The sequence below is a fragment of the Leptodactylus fuscus genome, chromosome 2, assembly GCF_031893055.1.
Source record: "Leptodactylus fuscus isolate aLepFus1 chromosome 2, aLepFus1.hap2, whole genome shotgun sequence".
In the NCBI taxonomy this organism is placed as follows: Eukaryota; Metazoa; Chordata; class Amphibia; order Anura; family Leptodactylidae; genus Leptodactylus; species Leptodactylus fuscus.
In genome coordinates, this window is record NC_134266.1 from 176,431,030 (window position 1) to 176,443,318 (window position 12,289).

General features: G+C 41.5%; 1 protein-coding gene across 1 annotated transcript in view; it reads right to left on the reverse strand.

The window, feature by feature from the left end:
• The window catches only part of ATP10A (ATPase phospholipid transporting 10A (putative)), a 97,133-nt gene that overhangs the window by 55,904 nt on the left and 28,940 nt on the right, over window positions 1-12,289 (reverse strand). The window contains exon 2 of the mRNA XM_075265208.1: window positions 7,650-7,854. Within this exon, the coding sequence (XP_075121309.1) occupies window positions 7,650-7,854 (205 nt within the window). The remainder of the gene's footprint in view (window positions 1-7,649; window positions 7,855-12,289) is intronic.

The following is a 12,289-nucleotide window of genomic DNA, read 5'->3' on the forward strand; positions in this document are numbered from 1 at the left end:
GTTACGGCAGTGGATGAAGCAGTTTGACACTGTGGGACCACTGGTCTTTTGTGTTGTGGTAGTAAGTTCCACAGTATAGGGAATGCATAGGATAAATCATGGAGGTAGCTGTGTGAGGGTGGAGTAGGAGGTCTTGAGAGGATCGAAGGCTATGAGTAGGTAGCTTGGGATATATGGAGGAGACAGGTTGTGGATGGTTTTGTATGTCAGTGCTAACCTTTTAAACTATTTGCTTAGAGATCGGTAGCCAGTGAAGGGACTGGCAAATGGATGATGAAAAACAAGAGGAAAGGTGGATTAAAAGGGGCTGTCCCATCTCAAGGATCCCATCTATACTGCTAGCTTATGTGGATTTAAGACTTTTCCTAAATACATTGCTTCAGCAAAACTGATTTGTTTGGCTACTATTTGAGATTATTCACTTCATTGTTTACACTGCGTTTCCATAACCACGGACCTGGGGATGATCTTCTCTCTTCGCCCAGGACAAATGACATAGCTCCCTGCTCTCAGGAGGGGGGGGGGGAGCTGAGTGCTCGGTGCCTGTATTTCCGAGCCGTTTATCTCTCTGCCCAGGATGAGTGACGTAGCTCCCTGCTCCAGGAAGGGAGGGAGGGGGAGCTAAGTGCTCGGAGCAGCCTGCATTTCTGAGCAGTTTATATCCCTGCTCTTCCAGTTATCAGTCTGTTAACTGAATTTTGCTGAAAAGGGCTGAGATAGGGAGTTGTTACCTCTTTATGTAAACACAAACCTAAAAGAGAGTTTATCGCAAGCTGACTCTTAGTGCTGTAGCATGTAAATTTGGGATTCTCATCACCTATCAAATTAATCTCTGCTACATTAGCTTCATATTGTGCATCTTCCAGTGATAATGTGCTAATTTATTTACAACCGTCCCTCATTACTGACTGCAAACATGTACTGCTATGAAGAGAGATAGCAGAGCAGGCTTTGCCTGGGAGACAGCAAGTGAAACCCCGCCCACCAATGTACCGAGAAAACCAGGAAGTGAACAAAGACCACAGCACGCAAGTTGGTGATCAGGAGAGCTGGGAATACCCCTTTAAGTAAACTGCAGAGTTTAGGGTGGACTTGGGGTGGAGGGTGAGAGCATTTACTGGAAGGCTCTGAAACACTGTACCGAACAGCTGAGGGAGTGCTTGTGAGGGAGTGTAGATTGATACTCTCTCTGATGGTGTCAATATTGTTTCTTAAGCAAGAGGCAAAGTCTACAGTTAAGAAGTGATGTCTGACAACACAGGAGCGGACAGAGAAAGTAGTTAAACTATTGTTTTGGGTTGTAGCATAGGGAAGATTCGAGTGTGATGAAGTAGACCTGTTTTGAAGAAGTAAGCGCATCCTTGTAGTTGAGAATTGCCTATTTGTAACTGATGAAGTCTTTCTTGGATTGGCTTTTCTTCCAAAGACGGTCTGCAATACTTGAAGCAAGTCTCAGTTTTGTCAGCACCATATAAAAGGTTTTCCTATTGAATTATCGAGCCTTGGTGCATTTGGTGGGCTGTGGACAAGGTCGAGGGCTGAAGTAATGGTGGTGGCCAGAAAGTGGTGAAAAAGAGTTAGCGAGAGTGCAGGTGTCAAGGCTGTTAAGGTTCCTGTGGGGTGGATTAGTTTCTGGATTGTGGTCAGAAAGGATGGAGAAGAGAGATGGGTGAAGATCAGATAAAGTGTGTGTCCACATGTGAGTGGCAGAAGAGAACCACTGTGAAAGTCCAAAAGGAAGTGGAAAGACGTAGGAGTTTGGGAGCAGTAGGATGGTCAATGGGAAGGTTGAAATCGCACATGACAATAGTGGGGATATAGCAGTTGAAGGTGCGTGAGCCAGGTGTTGAAGTGGTTCATGAAGGCGTTGGTAGGTCCTAGTGGATGGTGTATGACAGCCCCTTTGAGGTTGGAGGGTGAGTAAATGCGGACAGAGTACAATTCAAAGGAGAGGAGGGTGAGAGCAGGTAATGGTTGGGTTGAAGGAGCAGTTGTCAAATAGGAGAAGGCCTATACCACCAGTGTAGTGTTTGAGGGAGTTAGCCATATTTTACTTATAGTAAGAAAGGAATGTTAAGAAATTAAAAACGTAAATTCCATAATGCAACGGAGAGGGTGCGAGAAGAGACAGGAGCAATTGTATGGATTTAAGAGGTTTGGTGAGGTGGAGCTGGTTGTACGGTGAGAGGAAGACAGTGAGGATACAGTGTGGTGGCCTAGGTTTAAGAGATATATCATCAGCAGTAAAGATAAGGAGGGAGAATGATGGCAAGTGCGAATAGAAGAAAGTGTGAGCTGGTTGTGTGTGTAGGGGGGGCAGAAATCCTGCAGGTTTAGGTGTAAAACAGATGGAGAGATGTAGAAGTTTATTACTAACTGTGGTGGTTTGGAGTGAAAAAGTCACTTTTAGAAGCAGGGTAACAACAACAATGTCGAAGAATAACTTTTTAGTTTGTGACATTAACTATAGATATTATCAGGTGACTTATGAGTATAATTTAGTAGTTACCTTCAATTCCATTCTATTCAAGTTCTGGTCAGCGATACATAGAGATGTTACAGAACTGATCAATGCCAGAACTGACATCTTTAAATACACTACTTGCTATTAATAAGTGATTACATAAACTGTGTTACATGAGGTAAAGGGATCTATAGAACAGCCCATCAATAAGAAACTGTACGCCAAGATATGGTGATACAAGTCTTCTTAGCACTGACAAACTCTATACTAAATCTGATGAACACTGGCAAATATTATGGCTTAAACCATGGGATTACTATTGTTTCAGGAACCTGAAGGAAGGGAGTGAGCCCCAATTAGCAGACAAAGGAAATTGAGTTATACAAGGGAACGTCCTCATGTCTTAGACATCACATTTCCTCTCTGGAGAAGGTATTCTAGGTCTGTTTTTAGAATTCATAAGGAGACCGAATAAATTAGAAGGGAAGGTTCAACATTCCCTTGAGTACATATTATTTTTCCTGTGCACCAGAAGGCATCTGACTCTCCAGATTAAAATAGTATATGGAGACAAACCCAATAACATTCAGAAATGATAAATAAACCTGTCTACATGCTCAAGGCTCTATTCTGATTTGGTGCATTCTAAAAATATTTAAAGGGCATAATGCATCTCATTCGTGCGGCATGAAAGAAATTCTTCAGGTGTAAAGCGCCGGCAGCAGAAAGCACTATATTGAGATAAAGCATCTGTAAGGGGGTAGGTATATTTTCAGAAGAGAACTGGCAGGCCTGAACATTAATGCAGTTCATACAGGGCGCACATTCACAGACTGCACACAGGCTGAAGATATGAGCAAAACATTCCATATGCAGTTATGGGTGCGGTAGCAAAATACTTGCAATACAGAAAAGGCATTGAGCGCTTGCTCACAATGCAAGTCCTGTTTAATAGTTCAGCAAACTCCAATTGACTGGAATGTATCTAGGTGGGTCGCAGTAAAACCTGATGTTTTGACAACAGCAGAAATACTCTGCCCCCACTTGTTCTTTCCGGAATCATTAAAACGTATTATCCAAAAATAAATGAAGTACGTACAGTCACAACATTTTCATATTGCAGATCTCATAAAAGCAATTTAATTCAGTTTTTCCACCATTATAACATGTTTTGACTGCATGTCAAGATACACTCTGGATTTCAGGGATATTACATAAGAATGGGTAAAATAAAAATAAATTGACTGAATCATTCTGCAGTGTAAAAGTGTATGAAGTAATGATTTAAAATGGGTTGTCAGAATAAAGGCTCAGAAGAAAAAAAAAAAAAAAAGTTATACTTATCTTACTGATCCCCCTGCCATTCCTACTCAGAGAATTACTAGGTTCCTGCTGATTTCTACTTTCTGGTTCCTCTTGACACTGCTCACTCACTGGTCATGACGGTGACCTACTCCCCCCCCCTTCTTTATCAGTATGTTTTGGAGTGTGGGAAGTAGCCCACACACACACGGGGGGGGGGGGGGGAACATACAAACTTCTTGCAGATGTTGTCCTAGGTTGTATTAAAACCCAGGATCCAGCGCTGCAAGGCTGCAGTGCTAACCACTGAGCCACCATGACGCCGGGTGACCTACTTCTACCAGAGATTGGGACCAGAAAGGGACCATGAAGGAGACACCAGTGGGAACCCAGAAAGTGTTGGCGCAGGAGCAGTTAGGAATCTGAGCTGGGCAAACACTATTTTATGATTAAAATAGATATTCCCATGAGAAGAAACAACTAAAACATGCAGTCAAAAAAACGATAATATGTGTAACAGATCTTAATTATTAAAATTAAAATAGAATCTAGAGGGTTTTTTTTTCCTTCTTCAATTCATGAGAGAATTTAAATTTAAATAAATAAAGTCACACTGTCCTTTTACACAGAGACGTGATGACTAGAGATGAGCGAACGGCGTTTGATTGAATTGGTATTCGATCGAATATCAGGCTGTTCGAGGTATTCGATTCCAATTGAATACCACGCGGCAAACGCACTAAAAATTCGTATCCCCTTCCACCTTTACTGGCGCTTTTTTTGCACCAATAACTGTGTAGGGGAGGTGGAACAGGAACTACGACAACGGAGGCATTGAAAAAAAAAAAATCGGAAAAAGTAAATGGCTGGCTAAACCAGGTGACCTCCACTTTATACGAATGGTGGATTTCAGATTCGGTTCATATGAGACTGAGACAGATGTACTGGCAGGGTTAGCTACGAATTAGCTTTATTTAGGTAGGAATGTTACTCAAACAGCTCTTTGGGGCTCTATCTTGTGGTAGCCCATTATATGCTAGTCGGGATCCCTGTCAGCTTGCGATATGCGGGAACTGACTTTTTCTCATAGGAATGCATTCACCAGCGTTGATTGTCTGAATGCCATACAGTGTACAGCATTCGGCCAATCGACGCTGGTTCTGCTGGAGGCTCGTTTGTGAGGAGGCGGAGTCTAAGATCGGTCCACAGAAGTCTCCATTGTGGTCTGATCTCAGATGTAGCAGTGTTGCGCGCACAGCTCTGCTACACCTGAGATGTAGCAGAGCTGTGTCAACTCTGCTATACCTGAGATCGGACCACAATGGAGACTGCTGTGGACTGATCTTAGACTCCGCCTCCTCACAAACGAGCCTCCGGCAGAACCAGCGTTGATTGGCCGAATGCTGTACACTGTATAGCATTCGGCCAATCAACGCTGGTTAATGCATTCCTATGGGAAAAAGTCCGTTCCCGCATTATTAGTGGCATAATACAGGGACTTCGGCTTGTTAGATGCCCCCAGACATGCTTCCCCTGTTGTCCCAGTTGCATTTCAGAGGTGTTGTCATCATTTTCTGAGGTGTCATAGTGTACTTGGTGACTCTCCTGAGTCGAATAGTGGTTTCCCCTGAAACAAAGCTTTTTTCCCCATAGACTATAATGGGATTCGATATTCGTTGGAATATTCGAATATTGAGCGGCTATTCAAAACGAATATCGAATATTTCACTGTTCGCTCATCTCTAGTGATGACTTACAAAAGCAGTTGGGAAAATGACGAAGAAAAAATTGTGGTACTAAGCAAAATAAATGGTATAGTAAATGTACATAAAATATACACCATTTAGAGGCCATCTGCAATGGTACTGAACACTAGCTTGATTAATCGCATCACACCCTGTTTATTCTGCATTGTGTTGGTGCCAATGCAACACTAACTTAGCACATATGGTGGGAGTGTTCTACAGCTATGAAGTTCTGGCAAGATATCTTGGAGTTCATTTTCCTTATACAAAGACATTCCTCCATTACCAGCCTTGCTTACCCTCAAAAACAAAATGATCTGGGATAGATGTAGAGAAGTCAGGGAGGCTGAACTATCATCATCTTCATTATAAACTGTGTGACAGGGGCCTGTTACTACATGAACAGTAGTTTTGATTGGCGACTGTGTCTTGCCCTGTGAAGAACTTGCGTGGAATGATCCAATATACATCATCATACATGAAGATCTTATAGCAGTATAGAAGATCTATACCGCCATAATATACCGTCTTAATTGTGTCAGAGGCCGGATTCACACTTTCACTATGCAATGATATAGGAGATATAAGGAAAGAAAAAAATAAATAAATAGGGGGAAGAGTCGAGAGACTGACATACAGTATACTACAATACTGCACAATACTACATAGCATATGCGAATCTTTATTTTTGGAAGGCATATCCCTTTAACTTATTTTTTAGGGCATTAGTGATTTTTCGGTTTGACAGATAGGGCTTTATTTTTTACCATTTTTTTTAATTCTTCTTGTCGCCTGTTTGATCCATCAGGAAAAAAAAAAGGTAATGAAACCATTGTTACCAGTAACAGACACCTGCTGTGCATAGCCCGATTATGTTTAGAGTCACAAAGTGGTTACTCCCAAAAGTCAGCAGGGTACAGCAGTCCACTGAGCTGCATTTTCCATTTCTAATAACCTATTACTTCACTATATCCCACTACAAATGTGCACTATGAACATTTATCAAAAAACAAAACAGTGAGTGGAAGATACACACAAAGCAATCCAAATAGAAAAATGCCAAACTCAGGAAAAAGGTAAAACACAAGAGGACAAAGTATTCAAGGCTTTCAGAAGTGCTAAATAACCACACAAGAAAAAGATGGACCACTAAAACATCTGTTACACACGGAGTCCGAAAGACCTCATTAACTACAATGGGGTTTGTCAGATATCAGTCATTATAGAACTGAAACCAGCGGAGAGAGAGGGGCGGGGGGAGGGAAATGTTTTTTAAGCAGAAGCTTTTCCTTTATCAATTTTCAGAAGACACTGCTATAGAGTCTCAAATGGAGAAGAAAACGTTGCTTTCATCTGCTCATACTCCCAACATGGTTCACATCTGCCCTTGGGTTTTCGTTCTTTGGGTCTGCTTGAGGACTCGTAGAACGGAAACCCAATCTGCTTAAAGGAATTCTATCAGTAGAATCCCTTTCTGAACTAAGACCACATTGGAATATCCTTGTAAAGAGGCCACAGGAAAATGGCTGACGGACATGCGCAGTCGGCTGTTTCGGCTGAAGACACAGTCGAGAGAAGAAGATGAAGGCATCACTGGAGAGTCTTTGGACAGCACAGGGGACGCCCCCTTTTTTTTAGCAAAGGGCAACACCCCTTGTGCTTTTTGAAGACTCATTTGCATACGGTGAAAAAAATACAAAAAAAACAACAACACCAGAATGGTGACATGGATCAGAATAATAAAGGTCAGAGAATCCCCGAACGGTCATCCAGCCTGATAGTTAAAAACTAATGACAAGCTGATGATAAATATTAACAGTGAGAGAACACTGCACATGAAAAAGGGATTTTCCAGGGCGTTTTCATTGATAACCTATACTTTGACCCCTACAAGTTCTAAACTGATGACCTAATCTGACAGCCAGGACACCAGTGGATCAGCTGGTTGAAGCAGCACATGGCCTGATCAAGTGAATGGGCTGAGTTGTGATACCAAGTACAATGTATGGTGCTGTGCTTGGTACTGAAGAGACTGCTTACAAGTTAGTTGCACTTTAGTTTCATGACCAAACCTAGGGACTGTCACTCAAATAGTCTGTGTACTGTTACACTAGGATGAATACGGGGTGTATTCTTACCAGCTCTGAAAATTGCTTTACTACTTGTCTTTGTTTCAGGTTGGTTTCCCCATCCAGATTAGCAGTTTCTATGTGACAAAGTCCATCTGGATCACTAGATGAGAGCAGCAGTATATCAGCAGGGATGATCTCATTGCAGCGCAGCTGTATAAAGTCACCGACTTGCACTTCTTTCCAGAATCTTTCCACATATTTCCTTTCATTCCTGCGGAAGAATAAGATGTACAACTTGAAAAATCTTTAAAATCAGAAATAAAAGGTCACTGCATTATATTCATATACGATTCACAATACAACAAAAAGAGGTGGACAATGCATATAAATTATATATACAAAATCTTTTCAAAGATGAATAGCACATGTAATAAACTATTAAACAAAAATTATCCTCTCTCTATTGATCAGAATGCTTACCACCTTCTAGGGAAAGTATCATCAGGAAATAACCTATTGCTTAAATTGTGTTCTAAAATTAAGCATATTTTTGAAATTTTTAATTTCTAAGATATCCGTTTAAAAAAAAAAAAAAAATTCTTGCAATTCCAACTCATGCCACTAAACTCAAAATAGTTTGTGACTTCCAGTCTCCTGTAGGAGGAACATGGACCATTAGACACAAAGGTCTGGTGCATTAGGACTGCTCTGTGAAGTCTACAGAGGTCATTACATAGAGATGGGAACTGATGAGCGGTAACTGGAAAATAAGATATATTACGAAGTTTCTTACATTGACCTTAGAGCTGGTCAATTAATCAAAAATAAGTGAACGTCAACCAGGAAAACCATCATGATTTTGTGTACATCGGTTACCAGTATTTCTGTTCAGGTAGTACTAGATTCCCAAGGTTCTACCTGCAATTTCACTCAGACCGAACATTTCTGAATCAAAATTTCTATTATTGTACCAGGTTCAGCTGTGTTTGGCCCTAATGAAACCGCCGGGTGAACTTCACAATGTTCACCTAAATTAAGGGGTTATTGTCACTCCTTAGGGAGAGACCACCATATAGGTGTGTGGAGACTTATTAAGCCATTTGTGCTCCACTGTGAGGGAATGTTCACCTAACAAATACTTGCACTATAAAAGGGATGTCGTTTAAAGGGATTCTACCATTAAAAAAACCTTTTTTTCTGTGGATAACACGTCGGAATAGCCGACTGCGCATGCGGCCTCGGAACTATGGCCGCGCATGCGCAGTCGGCTCTACTAGTGTAAGAGCCGACAGAGGTGACGCTGCTGAAGAAAGAAGGGGAGGATCCAGCAGAAGATAGAGACAGCGCAGGATCCTGTTCTCTGGCAGCCGTGGGGACGCCCTCACATTTTCAGCGCTGGGGCCCGCCCCAATCGCTGCCAGAGAACTAATTTACATACCGGTAAAAACCGGTATTACTAAGGAACGGCGCGGTGGAGATCCCATCTAAAGGTAGGAGACGAATAGCCTTTCTAAAGGCTATTCCGACGTGTAATCCACAGAAAAAAGTTTTTTAATGGTAGAATCCCTTTAAAAGAGGAATGATCTATGATAATCAATCTTAACCACTTCTGTACCAGGCTTTTTCCTGGTTCAGGACCAAACACTTTCTTTTTTACATGCAGATTTGAGGGATAACACATTTTTTTTTCCTTTGGGTTACTCAAATCTTTGCGGGTTTTTTTTTGGTAATTAAATATGCTTTATTTTATTTTATTTTTTTAATGCAAACACCCCACCCCCACGTCTATTATGGCTTATGGAGGGGCACAAGAGAGAAATGTGATTAACAAGATGTTTCCCCTCCTGTTTGGTTTACATTTTGTCAGCTATTAAAATACAGCTGAGAAAATGTAAACAAAACAGGAAGGGAAACATCTTGTTATGCTATACTCCAAAGATGGTCTGGACCCAGCAGCTCTTAGAGGTCCTGTTTCCTGAGCAGCCATGTGACCACCAGGTCACAAGAGTGTCACACCATGGCAGCTTCCATAGCGGTGTACATAGTGCTCTTTGAGTGCCATATTCAAACTCTGCCTTCTCTATGGGATATCTGTCTGTAGTGACAACCAGCTTCCCGAACCCATAGATGCCTGCTCTCGGTAAGCAGGCTAACCTTGCAAGGACACACAATTCTGTGCATGGCTTAAAAATATAGATATAAAATACTAATCAAATCTATAGCATTTAAAAGCAGTCGTACAGAAATATTTTCCTAATTTATTGTGCTGGTTGCTTTTGCATATTACATAAGTGCACATAGCTCATGCATGTGGCTGCTGATTGTGGTCTTGCTCTCCGTTTCCCTATAAAGGGGGGTGGCAGCTCAAAAACTCCTCCCACACAGGGAAGTCTCTGCATCAACACAGACATAGATGCCTCTATGATCTGAGAACAGTCCTCTCTATAAATACTTGCTACAGATATGATTTACTAAAAGGGGTGAGAGAGGGGGTTCATGGGGAGTTGTATAATTCTAACCCCAGCCATTCTGCTACTTCAAGGACACTGCTCAGTTCCACCAAGAAATACATATTTCAAAGACTGTTACCATACAGGCTCTCCTCAGGGAGAGAAACTTCTGTCACTAACTACTGATGAGCAGACTAAGAAAACTACTTAAGGAGAGTGCCTTTGCAGGGGTATGGAGACTTACAAGAAATTTTCGCTCCACTGGGGGATTCTGGGGAATATGCAAATCTGTTTTCCAGGATGCAATTAGGAAAACAATGCCTCGTTTCGCTGCCTCACGGCCAGTCCCCTTAAACATCAGGCATGGCTTTTTCAAATAGCCTAATACCATGATGCGGGATTATTGCCAGACTAGTATATCTATCCCAAAAGGAACAGACTCCCAGCTGTGGACAGCACTGTTCCAATCTGGTTGGATCTCATCATCACAGTGTAGGGAAACTAGTCTGGCTAAGTGAGAGACTGTAGACAGGGTTCAGGGACTAAGAGAACTCCTTAAGGAGAGTGCCTTTGCAGGCGTATGGAGACTTACTTTTGGGATAGATATACTAGTCTGGCAATAATTCTGCATTATGGTATTAGGCGATCTGAAAAAGCCATGCCTGATGTTTAAGGGGGCTGTCCTAGAGGAAGGGAAAAGAGGCATTGTTTTCCTAATTACATCCTGGAAAGCAGATTTGCATATTCTATTAATGAGCAGACAGTTCCTGTGTCACAGTACTAGGAGAAAGGAACATAGTTCAGCCGCCCTAAACTATATACTCATAGTGTCTTAGGCGTTTGAGGAAAAAAAATAAAGAAGGACACTTGTACTGCCCCGTAACCGATAGACATAGTACAGTGTTTAGCTGTCCACGTGAGGCTGTGCCAATGCATCATGAGGTGAACAAGATGGAATCTGGCCAAGAAATCAGATGAAGCTGGTCTGTAAGGACAGGAGTGCAGTATACATGAAAGAAGCCTGGCGAGTGACAGAAAAAAAAGATAGAGAAGATTAATGGCCGCTTACTGTGTAAACGGCCATCTTTGGCCGCAGGCATGCACAGTCTACTCTGCCAGAAGCCTAGAAGATTGAAACCCAGCTCGGGAAGAAGACGCACAAAGAGGCCGGGCCGTTCCTGAAGAAGATGAAGGTGGCGCTGGAGAGTTCTCTCGCAGCACTGGGGACGCCCCCAGTGCTGCGAGAGAACTCATTTGCACACTGAAGAAAACCGGGATTTCAACCGAACAGCGGCGCGGAGAAGACATCTAAAAGGTAGGAGAAGAATAGCCTTTAACCTTTTCGCTGCCAAGGGTCTCTGGAAATTTTGCACCTCCAGTAGCCAGAGCAATTTTCACAGTTTTGAGATGGACAAATCAAACCTAAATAGCAACATTAAAAAAGCATCCAACCCCCCACATACCTATATATTTTCTTAAAGTAGACACCTGCAGCATTGTCAGAATGCCACTTGGTACTTTATACGAACAGGCACCTTCATGCAATTTTGATTTAAAGTGAATGTTTTATGAAAAAATGCAAATAAATGTATATTAGTTGTTAAAAGCGGAAACCAAACAAAAAATTGCACCAAACCTCCTAAAAATAAGAGTTCAACATGTGCAGAGTTCATACATATCACTTTAGCCTGAACCCGCATGCACGTGTCTTCAGAAAATCGCTAGAACTGGAAGGAACAAAAATCTGCTTTGAAGCTGGAAATGTTAAAAAAGTATCATCCTATAAAATGTAGGGATTACACACCATGAAAAGTAAGTGAACCCCTAAACCCTATATATTTTTTGAAAGTAGACAACCTGAAGATTACAAATGTCTTAATGGGTCAACGATAGCCACATCCACCTTCATGCAACTTTGCGAACAACACAAATAATTTTTTGAAAAAATACTCTAAAACACATATTTGCACCTAAAACTCATGTTCAATCTCACATTCATATACAAAATACTTTTAAAATAATAGCTTACGGTGTATACAATGTGTAAATATACTATATGTACCGCAAACATCAACTACAACAAGAGCTCGGACTCCCAAAAACACGAATACAGAAGACAAGCAGGATTTTGCTGTTGTTCACTAATATGTTAAAAAGCTATACTGCACCTACCAAACTGTGACACCAAAATCTAACTTTTTTCAGAGTACACAGCATACCGTATATAAAAACACAATTTAATAGTTTATATATACA